Genomic DNA, 21871 nt, shown 5'->3' with positions numbered 1-21871 from the left:
AAAAAAAAAAAAAAAAAAAAAAAAAAAAAAAGAAAGAAAGAATTGGTAGTGTCTCCAGGGGCCTGTGTGTGTGTACAGGCAAGAGTGGTGCTGGTACCATAGACTCCTAAATTACCAGCTGGGGGGCCTGCCCCGCTCCTGACAGGGTTTGAGCCTATGTTAACTGTCATGGTGGCTGTCCTGGGGGAGCGAAGTTAACACCTGAAGGCTGGTTCACATTCAGCTGCCTCAGTGCCTGGTGCCAAGGGTACAGCAAGCCAGGGGTGCTCCAGATGCCTAGTGAGTGTTGGTCGGTTGAATGCATACATGAAGGATTGTTTCATTTGTCTTTAGACAGTCATTTGATCTTTGTCATTAGTACCCACAAGCAAGGAAATCTATGTGCTAATCATCATGCCGTCCACAGTTTTATTCTGTAGCCTGTGCTTAAGTACACAAATGATTAAATAGAAGCATAAGGGGCCCTGAGTGCTTCAGTCGGTTAAGCATCTTGACTTTGACTCAGGTCATAATCTCATGGTTTGTGGGTTTGAGCCCCATGTCAGGTTCTGTTCTGATAGCTCAGAGCCTGAAGCCTGTTTTGGATTCTGTGTCTCCCTCTCTCTCTCAAAAATAAACATTAAAAAATTTTAAATAGAAACATAAAAAGAACCCTAATTCACAAGTGCACTGGCTATTTTTGCTTATTAAGGACATAATAACTATTACATAATAGCTACTATCTTAGGTTCTTAAATATGGACGTATTTAAGGAAACATTTTATTATTTAAAAAAACTTTTTATTATGGAAAAGTTATACATGTTCAAAAGTAGAGATAATAATACTATGAACTCCCATGTACCAGCTTTAATAACTGGGGTGATTCACGTTTCATCTATAACTTGACCACTCCACTCAATTATTTCAAAACAAATCCTAGGTATTGTATTGCTCTGTCTATAAATATTTCAGTATACCTGAAGATAAACTTTAAAAAAAAAAAAGACTAGTTTTTGTCTTTATATAGATTCACAGAAATTGCATTTATTTGTGCCTGGTCTTTTCACTTATCATGTTTGTAAGATTCATTCATATATAAAAAAAAAGATTCATTCATATAATTGCAGAAATTTAATTGTTGAGTATTTTATTAATGAAGAGAAGACAAGACTTGAAAATTGCAACCACATACCACTCATATACTTAAATATGTTGTCAATAATACTTTAATATCAGTTCAATCAAATCAAATCTGTTAATCAAATTTAAATTTTTTTGTTTCAAACATGGTGAGTTGTTTATGATTTGGTTTTATTAAAAAGAACACCACTAGAGGCACCTGGGTGGCTCAGTTGGTTAAGTGTCTGACTTTGGCTCAGGTCATGATCTCCCAGTTCTTGAGTTCAAGCCCTGCGTCAGGCTCATGCTGACAGCTTAGAACCTGGAGCCCGCTTCAGATTCGGTGTCTCCCTCTCTCTCTGCCCCTCCACTGCTCACACTCTGTCTTTCTCTCTCTAAAAAATAAACATTAAAAAAATTTTTTAAAAGAAAACCACTGGCCCAAAATGGTGTCATTTAAAAATTTACTCAGTTGAATTTTTGTTATTTAACAGTTTGTTCAAATCAGGCTAAGGAAAACCTGATGTTGGAAAGATTGCTTCCTACCCATTCAGAGAGGACACACTAGAGAACTTTATGTTGAGAACAACCATTTCTCCTATATTGGTAGGGAGTGGCTGAGTTTTCATTAAATAGTGTAATGTGTAGGAAGTGGGTTTATGACATCAGAGTGAATGTGTCCCCCTGACCCCCCACTTCCCTATTAAGTAAACCTGGGTTTGAGATGTGCCAACAAGGCCCTGCTGACCCTATGCCTGGCTTGTCCTTTCCTCCCACATGACAGAATTCTGCCTCCTACAAGGAAAGCATGGTGGCTTTGAGCTTGAGAGAAGTGACGCTGTCTTCGTGGACGCTCTGCCCTTTCAAGAGTTTCCATTTGGGGACATGCCAGATGCTGGGCCGGGACCATCTGCTCTGGATTGGCCACTGGGTGTTTTAAAACAAGGTATTGCCAGCAGGGTGGGGTGTGGTGAGTTGACAGGCTACTTTAGCACTGTACTTCAGGAGGTGAGGTGGCCTTTAGGAGCAATGAGTCCTCAGTGACTTAATGGAGAGCATCTGAGAACAGAGGGGACAATGCTTCCAAGTCAAACCTAGTCCAGTCAACAGGATCCACCTCTGTGAAATCTCAGGGAACCTCAGGTCTTTGATGCCACGTTTTGAGGAAGGGAGGGAAGACTAAAAAGAGTAAAAGAGTCTGGGGTTGGGCATTTTCTTTCATTGTATCCACAGAAGACTTGCAGACTATTGAAAGTAGCTAGTCAGCAGCAAAGAGAGAGATCCCAAAATTTGCATTTGTTTCATTATATTCCAGCCTTCACTGCCAACACAGGCAAGGCTTTCGTCAGCATTGCAAAATGCTCTCTTGGGGGCCCTTTACCCATGTGGCTTGAGGCCCTGCATCTTGTGAGGAGGAGGGAGTACCTGTGATTTGCCTGCAGCAATTGCTTTTATTCCTCATAGCATTTTGTGTTTAAAAAGTTGGTTTTTCTTGTGGTGGTGTGGGCAGGCGGAGGCGGGGGAAGTGCAGTATATAGCAGAAGAGGAAATGGACAAAGAAAAGGGAAAACAAATAGCTGGGTAAGAACTTGGTAAAAAGAGCTAGAAGCAGCTCAGAATGATCTGGCTGGGAGGATAAGAAGAGACTCACTTATGGGGCTTCAGTGAGTCCCAAACTAGAAGATACTTCTCCTTTTGTAGCAAAAGCATCAGTGCTGGAAGAAATGGCAGGGAAAGCCCACTCTTTTTTTTTAAATTTTTTAAAAAATTTTTTATTTTTACAAATAGTCTATTGTCAAGTTGGTTTCCATATAACACTCAGTGCTCATCCCCACAAGTGCCCTCCTCCATGCCCATCTCCCCCCTCCTCCCCCACACCCATCAGTCCTCAGTGTGTTCTCATCATTCAAGAGTCTCTCATGGTTTTCCTCTCTCCCTTTCCCCCACCATTTCCCCCCTTCTTCTCCCCCATGGTCCTCCATTAAGTTCCTCCTAATCTTCCTATACGTGCAAACATATGATATTTGTCCTTCTCTGACTTATTTCGCTCAGCATAACACCCTCAAGGTCCATCCATGTTGCTACCCATGGCCAGATTTCATTCTTTCTCATTGCCATGTAGTATTCCATCGTATAGATAAACCACATCTTCTTGATCCGTTCGTCCGTTGATGGACACTTAGGCTCTTTCCATGTTTTGGCTATTGTTGAGAGTGCTGCTATGAACATTGGGGTACGTGTGCTCCTATGCCTCAGCATTTCTGTATCCCTTGGGTAAATTCCTAGCAGTGCTATTGCTGGGTCATAGGGGAGTTCTATTGTTAATTTTTTGAGGAACCTCCACACTGTTTTCCAGAGGGCTGTACCAGCTTACATTCCCACCAACAGTGTAGGAGGGTGCCCGTTTCTCCACATCCTCGCCAGCATCTAGAGTTCTCTGATTTGCTCATTTTAGCCACTCTGACTGGCTTGAGGTGGTATCTCAGTGTGGTTTTGATTTGTATTAGGGAAAGCCCATGCTTAGGATAAGGCTCTCCCATCTTGCAGGGCTGCAGGCCACTCCTCCACCTCCTTGAGATAGACAGTTGGGTCCAACTTCCAGCTGCCATTTAAGCATGGTTGTAGGTTAGGACACAACAGAGTGGCCCTGCAGCCATAGACTGGGCTCCAGGGAAGGGACAAGACCATTCATGGGCTGCAGCTTCCTTATCATTTCCTTTCCCACCAGTCTACCCTATCAGTTGGCCATTCAAGTCAGCCTGAAGTGGAGGAGGGTGGGGGACAGCCTGGCCTTTGTGCCCTTGGACCTTACACCAACCAGGAAAGCTCTTCTGTGCAGCCTGACCTGGCAAAGACCTAGCTGTGTTTATAGGGAAGTTTTTGAATGGATCAGTGACTGATGTGACCTGTTCTCTCTATGGAGCTGTCTGACTACTGTGTGCTTAAATTTGCCATCAGCAGAGGTAGTACGTTATGTATGAGAGAGTATGCATCTCTGCATATGAAACAGCTTTGGTTTATCAAATCTTGCTTTTAAATCCCCACTGGGCTTAGTTTACTACAAGTGTTTCAATGTCTTAAAAAAAATACAGAAAAGATTTTAAGGAGAGAGCCTCAAGCATCCTGCAGAAGATGTTGTGTAACCCAGCCAGGGGGCCTGTGTACCTGCTTGTTCTCCAGGATGGGTGAAGAATAATAAATGGGAAAAAATGGAATGGCTGGTGTTTGCCATAAAAATAGGGTGGCAGACTCTTTGAAAAGCTAGCATTAAATATTAAAGGATAAAAATATGCATGGTACTAGAAGAAAGGACGTGGAAAATAATGGACTTTGGAATCTGCATGGCTGCAAAGCCCTGTAAATGTACTGAGTGATGATTAGTAATGCAGCCTTGATAACTTACTTCTGTAGAAATCATGCTAAGGAGGAGTCTAAATAATTGATTAGACTTTTCCAGAAAGTAGACTTAATGTTTTTTCCAGAAAAAAAGTCTGAAACAAATCTGGGTGGCCCTCTTTTTCTCTTTTTGTTCCCCTTCTTTCTTCTTGCAGTAGTGTAAGTTGTTACTGAAAACCATGCAGGGAGGGCGGTATCTAACTTGATGTCCTTTGCTTCCTAGTTCCATGACTGCCTATGTTGCTGCACGTGTCTTTCCAAGAACTGAGGACAATTACTATAAAAAGCAAAGGCTGCTGTCCCTTGTTCTAAGACACGCACAACAGTCATGATGCTGGGTGTGCTCTGCTGTTTTCACAGCGACTTTGCTCTTGGAGAGGAATTTCCATCCATTTGTGGAGCTGCCGGAACAGCAACAGACAGCACTTAGCAACATTCTCCAGGCGGTCCTGTTTGATGAAGAATTTCTTGTGGTCCTGGAACAAGTGGTAAGACCAGAGACCTCTCGAAGAAGTGTTTCTACCCAGGTTTTTGGGAGATGTAGACAGCCTAGACCTCTTGGGATGAGGCTGTGAGTTGGGATGCTGAGATAAAATTGCATTTAAAATTTCCCCACTTCCTTTAAACCTTAAAGTTTCTTTTTTTTCTTACTCCCAGGTCCTTAGTTTTCTAATTGCAGAAAGGCAGCTGATGTCAAGAATCAAAGTGTAGATTGGTTCTCTTGGGCTGTCTCAGTAAATTACTACAAAGTCTCTTAGAGTTCTGGAGGCCAGACGTCTGTAGCTGAGAAGTCAGCAGGGCCATGCTTCCCCCAGGCTCTAGGGGTAGATGCTTCCTTGCCTCTTCCAGCTTCCTGTGGCTCCTGATGCTCCTTTGCTTGTGGCCACACTGCTCCAGTCTCTACTCTGTCTTCCTATGCCCCTGTCTTCTGTGTTGATGTCTTCTCCTTTTCTGTCTCTTCAAGGACACTTACCATTGGATATTAGGCCCATTCCAGCCTACAAGCATCTCGAGATTTTTATTTTAATTATACCTGCAAAGATGCTAATTCCAAATAAGGTCAACATATATTTTGGGGACCTCTGTTCAGCCCCACTATAAGGGGGCTGTGTGGTAGAATCCAATAAGTCAACTTAATAGAGTAAGTCAACTTACTCTACTCAGAATAGATTGAAAAGCAGGACTTTGTATTTTTTTGCTTGTTTCGTTTTGTTTTGCAGCAGCAGGACTTTCTGGGGAGGTTGAGTTCCTTACCTATTGTACAAATGGTGAGGGACACACCACCTGGCAGTCTGCCAGACTTTGTACTCTCCTTCTTTAAGGGGGCTACAGCAGATTATTCATATGATAAGAGTTTGGGTTTTTTTTCTATTATTCAGAGATTTTGGACTCTGATTTTCTGATTCAATGGTTTCATGGTTTCCAGGAGAGCATTCATGTTATTTTCCCCTCTTGAAATTGGACTGTACCAAAAGAGCTTGGCTACCAGTGGGGCCCCTACATTTGTAGAAATAGTCCAACAGTACAAGACATCTGGGTGTTCTGGATGATACACAGCTCAGAGGGTATGCTAGCTCCAGGGAGAACACACATGTTTCCAAAAGCCCTGATGTATACTTCCTAGAATAGCTCCTTCCAAGAGGGAGATATCAGACCAGTAGTATACTCTGGAAAGAACATCAGGTGCCGTGCAAGTGCAGGAGAAGCAAGCTGCCCAGGTAGTGGGGGCCAGTGGGGTCTTCTATGACTGCATCTGATGTGGAGGTGATGATGGAGGAGAGCTCACTCCTCACTGGCAGGGCCATCTGCCTCCCAGCAGCCAGCAGGCCCAGTGCTCATGAATGAAGCTGCTCTGGGTCTAGCTGGGAATGTGGCTGGGGGCTGCTGTGCCAAGTTTAAAGCTGGATAATCATGATGGGATAACGTTTTCTTTTTCTTTTTTTTAATGTTCTCCTCCTCCGTTCTGCATGTACTCACTTGTTCCTGATCTCTGATACAACCTGACAGACCCTGCCCTGTCCTGGAAGGTTTTAGTCATAGTTCCTGCATCTATCTTACCCTTGCTGTGAAAGAATAGTACCTGGGCAAGGCTGTTTATTCTCTTCTTATGAAGAAGGTTATTAGTAACCTGGAAGATTACTAATTTAAAAACAGAAAAGAATGCAGGCTTTTGCTTTACTGGAGAGACGGTGGAAGGGCAAGGGGTTGCGTGTCATGGGGTAGAGGCCCAGCTCTGGCTTTACTACATCCATCTCTTTTCTCTTCCTCCTGCAGTGTGAGGACGTGGTCAGTGGCCTATTGTCTCCAATGGCAATATTGGGGGAGCTTAAGCCCCCACACCAGCAGGACCTCATGGCTTTCCTGTGTCTGGCGGGGTACAGAGTGCAGGGCAAGTGTCCAGGTGCAGAGGATGCAGTCAGCAACCAGAAGCTCTTTTCTACAGTCTACTTCTTGGTCAGTGCACTAGCAGGTATGGAAAAAGAGAAAGAAGTACTGTTGTGGCTTTGAAATCGCTTTGCTTACTATTGTGGAAGATTTGGTAAATATGATTCTCTCCCTTTCAGCAGTACAGGGAGGGTAAGTAGAAGGCTGAGGACACATATCATTGCCATGAAAAGTCATAGACTTGCGTGTGATGCCAGCTTCCTCTACTCTTTTTTTTTTTTTTTTACAAATAGTTTATTGTCAAATTAGTTTCCACATAACACTCAGTGCTCATCCCCAAAGTCTACTCTCTTTACTCTTCCAAGGAGGGCTGTCTGCGCACACATGCCCTCAGCAGCACAGGAAGGCATCTCCTCAAACACAGCCTGTGATTCACACTTGAGCCCTGACACTGCTGCATGGCAGTGGCTTCCATCTGCCTACTGCTTTTTCCTCTAATGTTTTGGTACTTCTGATCCTTGTTGTAGACTTATTGGCCACCTTGTGTACATTTGGGCACGGAGACTGTGGAGAGTATCCCGATGCACTAGGATGCTGGGCCCGGCAGCAACACTGCTTCCATACTGGTCCTGGGGTGGCTCTCCTGGGGCACTGCAGTGTAGCGGTTATCTGGCAGTGGACCCCACCCTGCCACTCCTCTATCACTCCCATCCAGGATTCACCATGCCAGAGGGACTCCAGTATTGGAAGGTAGTCGTCCTGTGTGAGGAGGCTGGGGTTCTTTTCTAGTTCCTTCTTGGAAAGGCAAGACCTGGCACAGCCACCCGGGATCTCGGTCCCCACAATTTCCCTTCATGATGATATTAGTTGAGGTGTTGAGTTCCTGATAGATTCATGGCTACTCCCCAGCACCCCACAGACAAACAGAGGCCAAGGAGATTATTAGTTTTTAAAAAATTAATCAGAGAGGATGGCTCTTCCTAGCTCTACTCGAGTCTTTCAATATAGTCATTCTATTAGGGACTAATCTACTGGCCAGAATTTTCCAGTTTGTGAATGGCATTTTTTTCATATGCCCTACTACTTATTGAAATATTTCTATCAATAGCCTAGTTCAGTGATGTGAAATATGCAGTGTGTGGCTGAACTGGTGAATGCATCATAGTCCCCTGCTCCTTGAAACCTGGACAGTTTCAAGTTCTCTGCAACCTTGCACATAGGCACCCACTCGGAGCTGACATACAACCTGAGGCTTACTTGCTGTTTCTGAGCTGGATGCTTAGGGGTAATGAAATCTTTAAGTGCAGCTGAAAATATCTAGTCAATTTTTGAACCAACAATGCTCTTTTGCATCTCTCTGAATTGATACCTCATTTACATGTCAGTCACTGCAGAGGTCAGATCAGCTCTTTCATTGTAAAGCTCTTCCATTAGTTCTCTTGCTAATCCTCAGCCCTTCTGAGTTGATCTTTCCCTCTTATGAAAACAGTCTTCTCTCCTTAGAACCTGGGGAAAGTGCTGGAACTGAAAATGGCCTCTCCTTGAGTCCTATCTGCAGTTTTAGAAATAATAACACCAGCTGTTGGCTTTATGGTGCTTAACTTTAAAAAAACTGAGATAAAATGGATGTAGAACATCATATTAACTTCAGGTGTACAACATGATTCTACGTTTGTATACATTGCAAAATGATCACAATAGTATGTCTAGTTAATATCCATCACCATACATCGTTACAATTTTTATTTTTACAAATAGTTTTTCTTAGAATTTTTAACACACTCAGCAACTTTCAAATATACAATACTGCATTGTTAACTTAGATATCATGCTATATATTACATCCTTGTGACTTATTTTTTTAATAGCTGGTAACCATACTCCTCCATTTCCACCTCCCAACTCTCTGCTTCTGGAAACTCACTGTTCTCTGTATCTATGAACTTTATATATGTATATGAGATCATATATGAATTTGTTGTTCTCTGACTTAGCATAATGTTCTCAGGGTCCATCCATGCTGTCACAAATGACAAGATTCCTTCTTTCCTTCCTTCTTAATGGCTGAATAATATTCCACAGTGTGTGTGTGTGTAACACACACACACACACACACACACACACACACACACACACACACACCCAGTGCATATTTTAGTGCAATTCCTGGATTGGAAGGTAGTTCTATTTTTAACCTTTTGGGTAACCTCTATACTTTTTCCTACAGTGGCTGCTCCAGGTGGTATTCCCACCAACAGTGCAAGAGGGTTTGTTTCTCTCCACATCCTTGCCAACACCTGTTGTTGATTTTAGCTATTTTGACAGGTGTGAGGTGAGATCTTATTGTAGTTTTGATTTTCATTTCCCTGCTGATGAGTGGTGTTCAGCATCTTTTCATGTGTCTATTGGCATCTGTATTTCTTCTTTGGAGAAATGTCCCTTTTTTCTGCCCATTTTTTAACTGGATTATTTGTGGTTTTTTGAGTACTGAGTTAATAAGTTCTTTTTTTCAAAGTTAATTTATTTATTGAGAGAGCACAAGTGAGCACACACAAGCAGAGAGGAAATAGAGGGAGAGAGAGAATCCCAAGCAGGCTCTCTACTGTCAGTGCAGAGCCTGATGCAGGATCTTGAACAAGAACTGTGAGATCATGACCTGACCCGAAATCAAGAGTCAGTCACTTAACTGAGCCACCCAGGAGCCCCAAGTTAAAGAAATTCTTTATAAATTTTGGATACTAACCCTTTACCAGATATGTCATTGAAAATACCTTCTTCGTTAAGTTGGTTCCCTTTTAGTTTTCTTGTTTCCTTCACTGTGCAGGAGCTTTTTATTTTGACCTAGTCACAACAGTTTGCTTGTTTCCTTGCCTCAGGAGACATATCTAGAAAAAGTTGGTATGGCCAATGTCAAAGAAGTTACTACCTGTTCTAGCTACTTTTTTTTTTTTTTTTAATGGATTCAGGTATTACATTTAGCTCTTGAATCCATTTTGAGTTTATTTTTGTGTAAGAAAGTGGTCCAGTTTCTTTCTTTTGCATGTTGCTGTCCAGTTTTTCCAGCACCATTTATTGAAGAGATTGTCTTTTTACCATTGGATATTCTTTTCTGCTTTGTTGAAGAATAATTGACCATATAATTGTGGGCTTATGTCAGGGTTTTCTCTTCTGGTTCATTGATACATGTGTCTGTTTTGGTGCCAGGACTGTCCTGTTTTGACTACTATAACTTTTAAGTCCAGAACTGTGATGCCTCCAGCTTTGCTTTTTTTTTTTCAAGATTACCTTGGCTATTTGGAGTCTTTTGTGGTTCCATAAAAATATTAGGATTGTTTGTTCTAGTTCTTTAAAAAATGCTGTTGGGATTTTGATAGGGATTGTTTTGGGTAGTATAGACATCTTAACAATATTTTTTCTTCCAATTCATAAGCATGGGATGTCTTTTCATTTCTTTATATTGTCCTCAGTTTCTTTCATCACTGTCTAATAGTTTTTAGAATACAATTCATCATTTGTTTAGGTTTGTTGCTAGGTATCTTATTTTTGGTGCAATAGTAAATGGGGTTGCTTTCTTAATTTCTCTTTCTGCTGCATTATTGGTGTATAGAAATGCAACAGATTTCTGTACAATTTTGTATCTTGCATTTTACTGCATTATCAGTTCTAGTTTAATTTTTTAAAATATTTATTGAGAGAGAGAGAGAGAGACCAAGGCAGAGAGAGAGGGGGACATAGAATCTGAAACAGGCTCCAGGCTCCGAGCTATTAGCACAGAGCTCGATATGGGGCTTGAACTAATTAGCTGTGAGATCATAACGTGAGCTGAAGTCGGATGCTCAACTGACTAAGCCACCCAGGTGGCCTTTCAGTTCTAGTTTTTTGAGTTTTCTATACATAGTATCATGTCTTCTGCAAAGAGTGAGAGTTTGACTTTCCTCACCAATTTGAATTTTTGTTGTTGTTGACTGATTGCTGTGGCTAGGGCTTTTAGTGCTATATGTTGAATAACAGTGGTGAGAGTAGATATCCTTATCTTGTTCCTGACCTTAGGAGAAATACTCTCAGTTTGTCCCCATTGAGGATGATGTTAGCTGTGGGTTTTTCATAAATGGCCTTTATTATGTTGAGATATGTTCCCTCTAAACCTACTTTGTTGAGGGTTATTATGATGAATAGATGTTGTACTTTGTCAGTGCTTTTTCAGTGTTAAAATGATCATATGGTTCTTTTCTTATATATAAAAATTGTTTTTATTGTTTTTGAGAGAGAGAGACAGAGAATGAACAGGGGAGAGGCAGAGAGAGAGGGAGACACAGAATCTGAAGTTGGCTCCAGGCTCTGAGTTGTTAGCACAGAGCCTGACATGGGGCTTGAACCCACACACTGATTTTTTCCATTCAGCACTTTGAATGTATCATGCCACTCCCTTCTGGCTTGGAAAAGTTTCTGCTGAAAAATCCACTTATGGCCTTATGGGGTTTTCATTTGTATGTAACTGGCTTGTCTTGATGTTTTATTTTTAAATTTTTATTTACCTATTTGAGAGAGTGTGAGCACACAAGTGGGGGAAGGGCAGAGGGTGAGAGAGAATCTTAAATGGACCCCATGTCCAGTGCAGAGTCCAACACTGGGCTCGATCTCACAATCCTCAGATCATGACTTGAGCTGAAATCAAGAGTTGGATGCTTAAGTGACTGAGTCAGGTGCCCTTGTCTTGCTTTTATTATTTTTTCACTATCACTATATTTTGCCATTTTAATTACAATGTCTTGGTGTGTTGATTTAGTTGGGGGTTCTCTGTGCCTCCTGAATCTGGATATCTGTTTCCTTCCCTGGATTAGGGTAGTTTTCAGCTATTATTTCTTTCAATAAATTCTCTGGCCCCGTTTCTCTCTCTTTTTTTTTTTGGAACTCCTATAATGTGAATGTCATTACATTAGATAGAGTCACTGAGTTTCTTAAGTCTATTCTTGTTTGGCATAATTATTTTTTCTTTCTTTTGTTCAGCTTGACTTTTTTCCATTACTCTGTCTTTTCCATCATTAGTTGATTCCTATTTTTTTCCATCCTGATACTACATCAAAGGTGTTTCTCATTTTGTTTATTGAGCCCTTTATCTCTGCTGTTATTCCTTATCTCTGTGTTAGTAGTCTCACTGGTGTCCTCCACTCTTTTCTCAAGTCCTATGAGAATCCTTATCATCACAGCTTTAAATTCTTTACCAGGCATGGTACTGTATCTGCTTTTCTTAGAACTTCTGAGGCAGATTTGTCTTTTCATTTGGGACAAAATATCTTCTCATTTTGTCTAAGTCTCTGTGCCTGTCTATGTTAGGAAATCTATGTCTCCTGTTCTGAAGGGTAAAGGGTTTATGAAGAAGAGTTCCTGTAGTGCTCTGCAGAGTAATGGCCCCTGTTCCCCAAGGCCTGGTGCTTCCAGGACTGTCTCTAAGGTTTCCTGGCTACTTTATCCTTCAGGCTAGTCTGCAGAGGCTCCTCTGCCTGTTGTGGACAGAATTTGTTCCCTGGCCTGAGCTGGTGTGTTTAACAAGGTGTGCTCTGGTCTGCTTGCTAATGAGATCTATTGCTGTTGTGACTGGAACTGAGGCCTCACAGAACTGGAGAGACAGGAGCTGTGGTGTTGGCAGGAGTCTGGGGCCATCTTCTGGAGGAGGGGGCCTACTGTGCTGCGAATGAGGCAAGCATGACTGGAAAGGGTGGTTCTTGCAGAGAATGAGGCTGGGTATAGGTGAAGTTAAGTAGAAGGTGTTGGCATTGCACTGGTTACTACACTTAATTTTTTTAATGTTTTATTTTTGAGAGACAGACAGAATGCAAGCAGGGGAGGGGCAGAAAGAAAGGGAGACACAGAATCCAAAGCAGCCTCCAGGCTTTGAGCTGTCAGCACAGAGCCCAGGGTGGGGCTTGAACTTATGAATCACAAGATCATGACCTGAGCTGAAGTCAGATGCTCAATTGACTGGGCCACCCAGGCACCCCTTGTGCTGGTTACTACAGGTGGCTCTGCTTTTATGCTAATAGGCTGGGGAGGAAGATGGCACTTGCCAGTTCTTATGTTCCCAGAGGGGTCTCTCCATGAACACTGTCTCTCTAGAACATGCTCTGAGATGAGCAACTAACCTCCCCCATGTATGTCCCCAGGCACTCTTCAGATCACTATTTCTATGCTGTATGTGTCTGGGCTATTTGGGGCTGCTCTTGAAGAAAAGGGCTTAAAAAATCTGGGCTTTCACAGCACCACTGATTGCAAGAACTCAGGAAATAAGTGTCTTTTTGCTTTCCAAGCCAATTGCTGTGGGGATTCATTTTCTTGTGTGCTCCCATGTGCACCCTCCTCCCACCCCACTGCAGTCGCTACGATCCATTTCTCTCCTAAGCCACATTCTCTGCCTTCTTTGATGTGGCCTCTTTACCTGTAGTTATGGAGCTTATTCTTCAGTCTTCAGATAGATTTCTGGGATCTTCAGGATGATATGATAGTTATCTATTGTATTTGTAGGATGAGGCAAACCTAGATTCCTCCTACTCAGCCACCATCTTCCCCTCCTTCTGCAAGTAACCCTGTCATGGGGAAACTGGGGGTAGTAGTAAGCTGAGAACTCTTTCCATTTGTTACAGTCCCAGGGGGCCCATGATCTCAAGCCTGCTCGCCACCAGAACCAGGTGATCAGGAGGTATTCTCTGGCTGGCAGCCATAAAAACTAGAGCATCATACCTGTATGTACAATGGCTCCCCTCCAGGAGATAGTGCTCTGGAGGGTGGCAGAGGAAGAATGCAAAGATGGTAAGCACTGGCTGATATTCTTACAGTGTACTCCAGCAAGGTTTGAGGTATCTGCCCATTAGATTGCTGCTTTTTTTCTTTTTTTAATGTTTGTGTATTTTTGAGAGAGAAGACAGTGCAAGCAGGGAGCGGCAGAGAGACAGGGAAACACAGAAGCTGAAGCAGGCAGGCTCCAGTTTCTGAGCCTGGATGTGGGGCTCAAACCCATGAACTGCAAGATCATGATCTGAGCGGAAGTCGGATGCTTAACCTACTGAGCCAGATTGCTGCTTTAAGATAACAAATAAGCCTCTTTCACAGAAAGTCTGGACACTTGTCCAAGGGCAGCCTCCATGTAGGTAGTCATGTGTGAGACTTTAATGAACCATTTCTCAGTCTGCGATAGCCTTGTGGGTTTCATGGACATGTGCCCCATTGGCTTTCAAAGCTAGAGGTGTAGGGAACTGGTCCCTCTAGTGCATATCTTAAAAAGGTAGTGTTCAAACTATTTGCTCTTCAGAGAGAAGCTTTTGAGTTCTCTTCCAGTTGTGGGTCACTGTGCCAAAGGTGGAGTTTATGGTGAGTTTGTGGCTCAGACTTTCTTACCTGCTTCAATGTGAGTTTTTCCTTGCTTGCCAGATGCATAGGAGCTGCTCAGGTGGTTGTGGCTTTTTTCCCCCAGAGGATATTGTTCCATATGTAGCTGGAGATTTGGAGAATCCACAGGAAAGGGTGAATTCAGGACCTTCCTACATTGCTGCCTTGAACCAGCCCCTTCATGCTTAACTTGTTTAAAGCCCTTCAGTCCCAGCATCTCTCCTGTGTCTGGAATGCTTTCTCAACCACTTTGTGACCTTAAGTATGAATCCCTCAGGTCTCATTTGTAAAGAGAGTCAGAATATGGAAGAGCAATCAAAATAATTTCAACTCAAATATTGAAGACGCCCCTTCTGTGTCTTAGGCACTGCTAGGTGCTGAGATAGGAGAAAATGATGATCTGCACCTGCAGATGTAGTAAAATTAGTTGGTATGCTTTGCAAAGTAGATGCTGTTACTTCCACCTTCTCTCCCTAGCACCATGCTCAAAATAGTGAATGACTATCCACCTAAGCTGGAACTAAACTATTTCCAAGAACAAGGGGGAGTGGATGACTAAATTGGACTCACCCGAAAAGTGAGGGAATGGAAGCATGAACAGGGGAGATGATGTGTGACAGCGGCTCAGCCAGGACTTGATCGTGTTCCAGGCGACTTTGTCACTGCCCTTCCTGGTCCTTTGATCTTTCCACCAGTTGTCATATACTTACCAGTTTCATCTTTCTGATTTGGGATAAGGGCCTGCTTGATAATTCATGGACTATGGATCCTCACTGTGTGCAAATGTGCACATACTTTTAAAATGCAATTTTAGGGGTTTCTCAAGAGGGAGAACTGCCTTATCCTCTTAGCAGCCTTCCTGTCTTAGAAATGGGCTGTTTCATTGTTACTCCACTGGGTCAAAGCCTTGGTGACATGTTGCTATTTACAAATAAGGCTGCTACTGAATGCAGGAAGTGGAGGGAGTTTGTGACTGGTCCCTAGGCCAGATGATGCAGCAGGTGATTCATTTCTCTCTTTTGCCTTTTCAGTTCAAAGGTTATATCCTGAGGGATTGGACTCTCTTAGAACTGTGTCTGTTTTATCCTGGTTGGTATTTAAAATCCACTTTGAGTAACACTGATGTAGATTTCCTTTTCTTGGGACATGGCAGGGCCCTTCCAGGGTAGCCCCCAGCCTTATCGCAGCCCTGCACCAACTTGTGCTACCAGTGGTGCCCCTTGTGTCAAGCTAGTGTGGGCGGGGGGCTCTGCAGTGCCACCCTTTCATCCAACCATATTGCATTTTTCTCCCCAAAATGACTAGTGACTTGAGTGGAAGGAACCCTTCATAGTTTACTTGGTTCTCTGACATATGCAGAAACAAAACTATGGTTGGTCAAATGAGGAAACATGCTCAGAGAGGTATACCCAAAGTCATACCCCAAATCTGTAGCAGAACTCAAACACAGCACTTGTCACCAAATCTTTTTTTTTTTTTTTTTTTGGTGAAAAAGTTTAGATTTAGCCAGCTGGATTCAGTTTAGATGACCCCAATTTCAGTGACAACATTCAAAGCATCATAGTCAGGAGCCAGTTGAACATATGCTGCCTTCTCTCCATTGGACCTGATTAAGGTGTTGACTTTGGCCACATCAAGGTCATAGAACTGCTTCACAGCCTGTTTTATCTGGTGCTTATTGGTTTTGACTTCCATAATGAACACAAGTATGTTACTCTCTTCTGTCTCCCTCTTGGCTGACTCAAGGAATCAGGGGGAACTTGATGATGGCATAGTGGTCAAGCTTGTTTCTCCTGGGGGGCACTCTTTTGAGGATATCTGGGCTGCTTTGGAGACACACTGTCTTGGCCTGTTGGAAGGTAGGTGACACGTAAATTTTCTTGTAATTGTGGACGCCTTTCAGCACCCTTTTCTGGGCCTTCAAAGCCTTTGCTTTGGCTTTGGGAGGGGCATGGGCTTCGTTCTTCACCTTTGTTACCATCTTTGTGAAAAGGTAGGTTTTACTTTTCTATATAATTTGCTTTTCCTTGAGTCTGTACAGTTCTTCTTGACTGGCAAACTGAATGTCAAGGACTATCCTCTAGTGAACACAGAGCTGGCTACCTCATTCCCATCTAAAAGACCTTTGCTGCTTGTTCAGCACCATTCATTCATTCTTTTCAGTAATTACTGAGACTGAGCATGTCCTCTGCCTGGCTGATGGGAGAGCACTAAAGTATAAATTAGGTACAATACAGGGGCTGGCCTGTTCCCATTGTTTTTTTGTTTTTTTTGGACAGTGACTGATGTTTGTCTCCTACAGAAATGCCAGATAATGCAGTGGCTCTGCTGGGTGCTTGCTGTAAACTCCAGATTATTCCTACACTGTGTTACTTGGTAAGGAACCTCTCACATGGGACCTGGGGATGGGTACCCAACAACTGATAAAACACCTTTAGGATTCTGCAGCCCTTCAAAATAGGTTAAACAGGTGTTATTACTAACCCCACTTTGTTTTGTTTGTTTACACACGATCCACATCACAGCACACACCCTACAGGAAACTGAGATCAAAAGGAAAAGGATTTGTACAAAGAATTTGCTAGTAGGCTAGGACTCCAACTTTGCCATTAGATTCCAAATCTCAAGTTTTTCCCATTGTTTGGAGAATTTTGGTCAAGGTTGGGTTGCAACATTGCAGGGAAGGAACCTGACACCATGTTATTTGTAACGGCAGGGCTATAGTTACACCAGTTTGCTATAGCGCTGCATCAAATTCATCAGGAAGGTATTCAAGAAGAGACTGGTCTCAGATCAGTAGCTTTGTGCCCTCAGGGAATGTCATGGCAAGAACAAGAGTTAGGTAATGATGAGCCTAGCCCTGGAGAGTCAAGATTAAGCCTTTCCTTTTTAAGTTACAAATTGGGTCATTAATAGAAGGAACCATCGAATGGGGCATGTGTTGCTCAGCCTGGGGCAGAGTAGCAGATCATACCTGGCTGGATTATTTTAAGGTCTGGTTAGTTACAAAGAGTCAAAACGAACACGCTACGTATACATAGGCTAAAAAGTCCAAAGCTCAGAGCACTGCTGCTAGATCTGGGAAGGAGGTATTGAGATTAAGTGCCTGGATGACCACCCTGAAATTTGTTATCCATCTAGTTAGAGAATCATGAGCACCATGCTTAGTGCCTTGGGTACTTCTCTGCATAGCAAAGACATCTGAACAGTTTAGAGCCCATTCACAACTGAAAGCAGTTTCTGCCCACTGGAAGAGGAATGCTGGGTTCTTGTACTGTGACCACAAAAGCTGAACTACTCGAAAACATGCCAGCATGTTTGTTCTGGGACGAGCTAAGGGTAAATACTGGTGATGTAGTTTAGTTATGGAAACAGTAAGTATCATTATCTATTTATCTGCAATGATGAGCATAGCAGTAACTCTGCTTTCATAGCCCAGCTCCCTGTTGCAGTAACTGAGTGTTTAGCATTTCCCAGGGTCCCAAGATTTCCAAACTATCTACTGCATTCAGGAAATACTTCCTGAATTGCGTATGTGTGTTACTGCAAGACCACACAGCTAATTCCCTTTTCCTAATAAACTTATGCTTCATTGTCATTTTCCTTGCAGTCAGAGTTAGATCTGATCTTTGTTGCATCCAAGTTCTGCGTTGTTGGTCTAAAGGTAGCCACATTTGGGGCTCTAGAATGGCTTGTATTCTACAGTGGCACAAAAGCCCACAGAGTCATTTGTGTGCTTTTTGGGGGCTGCTCAAAGAATTTTTCTTTTGAAGAATTTCCTGGGTATCTTCACATAATCTGCCCTAAATACTGCAGCAACTCTTACGACAATGAGGCTCCTGAAGAAATTTGGGTATTGTGTTTCTTACAGGGATTTACTTAGAACAAGGTACAAAAATCTACCTGCCTTCCTGTCTTATCTGGGGGCCAGAGTAACTTTGACTTTCAGAAGGGCTTTTGGAAGAACAGCATCAAATATACTAACGCGTTTGTCAAACTGGCAAGAAGTGAGTTAGAGTATCAATAGTGACTGTTAATTTCACCCCAGCACCTTTGGGTGACTGTAATCTTTTATACCTAGAAGGGTCTCTGGGCACATGGGGCTGGCAGCTATTCAGAGGAGGAAGCTGGGTGCTGCTCAGCACTTGTCCATTAGATCCCAGACACAGAGCCTCGCAGGCAGTCTTGAGGCCACGCCGGTGGAGCTTATTCTTAAACCGCTGGGATGTGGTGCTTGTGCTCAAAGAGCAGGCCCAATCCATTCTCTAAAGTCAAATTGATAGTTTATGGCCTTGGCCTAAAGCTGATGTTAAGCCTGTGGTAATAACACTATGTGAGTGGTATTTGGTGAATTTACACAGCATAGATTTGTAAGGCTGACTTTGATAACAGACACCCAATTACTTTTATAATCAAATGAGTGCTTCCCTTTGGCCACTGGGGCAAGGTTTCATAAGGTTATCATTGCTTAGGACATTTCTGAATCTGAAGGGAATCCAAAATATTTCCAGTTAAAATTCACACATACTTCATTGTTTTATTTTAAATTTTACTCTCTACATTAATTTGATCTGGTTCTGAATGCCTGCCTAAAAATCAAATCTGTTTTAATTACCGAAGATTAAAAATTTCAGATGTTCTGAGAACTTGCACTTACAGCAGCAGTTGAAGTGACCTCTCTGAGGACCTATGACAGACCAGGTCTCCTAAAAAGCTCAGGTTTTAGAAAGCAGACTGAATAGTGCATATTCAGAAAGACAGTAGAGTAATAGTCACTGGGATAGGGGGGTGGAGGGGAGATTAGGAAAGGCTGTTCTGACATGGCATTTCAGTTTATCATGAGAAGAAAAGGTCTACGAGGAACTCTGGAGGAAGAGTATCCCAGGAAGAAGCAAAGGTTCTTGAGACAGTAAGTGTAACTAAACTGTGGTTCCTAACCCTCTGAGGAGAAGAGCAGCTATACAGGAAATTCTAATATCATTAAAATAAACCATACATACTGTGTGTTGTATGGGAAAGTTATAGAGTTCAGACCGAGTTGGGCATAAGGTCACACAGGTCTTGTTACATTCTAGGGGTACTCCTATTGGGGAATTTAAAAAACTTTTTTTTTCTCTGTGGGTTTTCTATAATACTTTTAAGTGAATTTGTTTAAATATGTCATTTCAGCTCTGTGCTCTCTCGGATGATGGAGTATCTGACCTTGAAAACCCAGCCTTGGCTCCTCTGAAGGATCTAGAAACGTTTGGCATCGTGCAGCGTTTATTTGCCACAGCCGACATGAACCTGGAGAGACTGCAGTCATCCGTAAAAGTTGTCACTCAGAAGGACCCCAACATTTTCCCACTGATTCTTTATATAAGCCTGAATGGACTTTGTGCTTTAGGCAGAGCACATTAATAACATCATATGTGAATTACAAGTACCGAACCATCAAAGCTAGGTATTTTTCAGCATTGTTAAGATACTACTGAGCTTAGCTACCAGGTAAGCTGTTTTTCATAAGAGGCCCAATGTCTAAGATAGACTCCAGTACCCAAAGAGCTGAGAAGGAGGGTGGAGAATTCTAAGCTAGTGTACAGTCAGAACCCTCTACTACAGAAAAATGGGTCCATCTATCACTTTCTGGTACACAAAGACAGAGGAGTCTGACACTGTGATCCAAAATTTCTCTTCATAGAGACTGGTTTAGATGTGCTGACTGGAAAAATTGTAAATGCCCCTACAGTATACATACTCCTCTAATAGCAGGACACCCTTCTTTAGGGGTCTAGCTATATGCATTTCTGTCATGCTTTCATGAATGTACCAATTCTAGAATAATACTGATTTCCTATGCATTCTGTTTAATTTGTAAAATACTACGTATTTTATGAAAGGAAAACTTTGAATGGTGTATATTTTAACTTTAATTCTGTCTTGACATTCTTCTATGAAAGTAGCCGTGATTCCATTGCTAATATCCATGGGGGGCCTGAAATCACTTATGTAGCTAGGACCTCCAGCCAGAGGTCTGACTTCAGGAGCAGGGAGGGTGAGTAGTCACAGGTGTTGAAGAGAAACGTGTTTTATATATATATATATATATATATATATATTTTTTTTTTTTACCTCATCATCTACTTGAATGTTAACATGGAAGAAATGAAGCAAATAATCCTTTCATCACCTCAAAAATGAGACTAAACCTTAGGACGCATGGAAAAAAAAATGATACGTTATGTGGCAACAACATAAAAAGCACTTTATAGCAAACTAGAAAGGAAGCTGCAGAAATGGAAATAGTTATGCTACAACTGTGGCACTATACATGCCTTTCTGTCTTTCTGAAATAAAGTTTTATGAACAACCAACTGAGGACAGATTGTGTAAAAAGAATCCACTTGTATAAAAAATAGGTACACATATATCACAATGCAATGGGAACTTCAAGAGTCCACAAGAAACCTTACAGCGGCTCCTTTGGGGGGGGGGGGAGGGAGGTTACTCTCTATTTTTGTTAGAATTTTGTATGCATGAGCCTCTAAATTAAAATGAACCAACCAACACCACTAAAGACCAACAAAAACTAAAGACTGGATTTCAGGCAGAAAGATGCCATCCCAGCATGTGCCTGTACTGCTAGGGGTATTCCTAGCCACCCTGCCACCCCCAGTTACGGCCATTCCTTAGCCAACCCCACTGGATTGTGGGGGGCAAAGTACTGCTGGGCCTCCAAAAGGCCCTTCTAACTAACGTATCTTTATCGCTACGTGTAATTATTAACTGTAAATGTACCTTTATTTACTGCTTGAGATCAAAAACTATACTTTTAAAAATAGTTACATTTGGAAACAAGTCCTAGTAGACCAGATCACCTAGAAAACAGATAGAAAATAGAGTAATATTTCTGAAGAGGCCAGCTACCTTCACTCAGATGTTTCCATGACCACTTCTCTTTCATAAGCGGATGCAGAAAGAAACACGTTCACTAGTGTGGTGCGGCCCTGGAAACATCCCACAGAGGGCTCGTAATAATCCCTGGAATCTGTGAACATGTTACCTTACATGCCAAAAAGGGACTTCACAGGTGTTTTCCAGGTTACAGACTTTGAAATGACATACTATCCAGGATTATGGGCCCTTAAAAGAAAGAAGACAGAAGAGCCAGAGAGAGACCTGGCCAAAGAAAATGCAGGGAAGATGTGGCATAAGAAGAATCGGTGCGGTTGCTGGCTCTGAGACAGAGAAGGTCTGAGCAAGAACAAGAGTGCAGTCCACCTGACAGCCAGGAAGGAAGAGGGGACCTCCGTTCTACAACACCACGGAACTGAAGTCTGCCAACCACCTGCAGGAGCCTGGAAGCAGATTCTCTCTCCAGCAGTGAGAGCCAGGGCAGGCCCTGGGAAATGTCTCGATTTTAGTTTGGTGAGACTTGTGCTGGAGTTCCATCCTACAGAGCTAAGTTTGTGTTTTAAACTGCTAAATTTGTGGTAATTTTTTACTGCAGTGATAGAATACTGGCAATTTAAGATGAAAGAATGAATGATAAATGAGAAGTACACTGGACTGGCAGTTTCTGAAGTACAAGGTAGGGAAGCCCATAAACTTACTTGAGAGAGAGTTGCAAA

General features: G+C 42.4%; 1 protein-coding gene and 1 pseudogene across 1 annotated transcript in view; one reads left to right on the top strand and one right to left on the bottom strand.

Annotated features, from left to right (window-relative positions):
• The window catches only part of GSDME (gasdermin E), a 66409-nt gene extending 46585 nt beyond the window's left edge, over window positions 1-19824 (top strand). Inside the window, 5 exon segments of the mRNA XM_039221795.1 lie at window positions 1885-2046; window positions 4857-4984; window positions 6771-6966; window positions 16564-16637; window positions 19431-19824. Coding sequence (XP_039077726.1) covers window positions 1885-2046; window positions 4857-4984; window positions 6771-6966; window positions 16564-16637; window positions 19431-19661 — 791 coding nt within the window. The 3' untranslated portion in view covers window positions 19662-19824.
• LOC120223592 lies at window positions 15773-16242 on the bottom strand (annotated as a pseudogene).
• Window positions 19825-21871: the final 2047 nt, after the last annotated feature.

The sequence above is a fragment of the Hyaena hyaena genome, unplaced genomic scaffold (genome assembly GCF_003009895.1).
Source record: "Hyaena hyaena isolate Hyena2069 unplaced genomic scaffold, ASM300989v1 scaffold_1013, whole genome shotgun sequence".
NCBI classification, from domain to species: Eukaryota; Metazoa; Chordata; class Mammalia; order Carnivora; family Hyaenidae; genus Hyaena; species Hyaena hyaena.
Note: the sequence above shows the minus strand (reverse complement) of the source record. Positions and strands in the feature narration are given on the sequence as shown.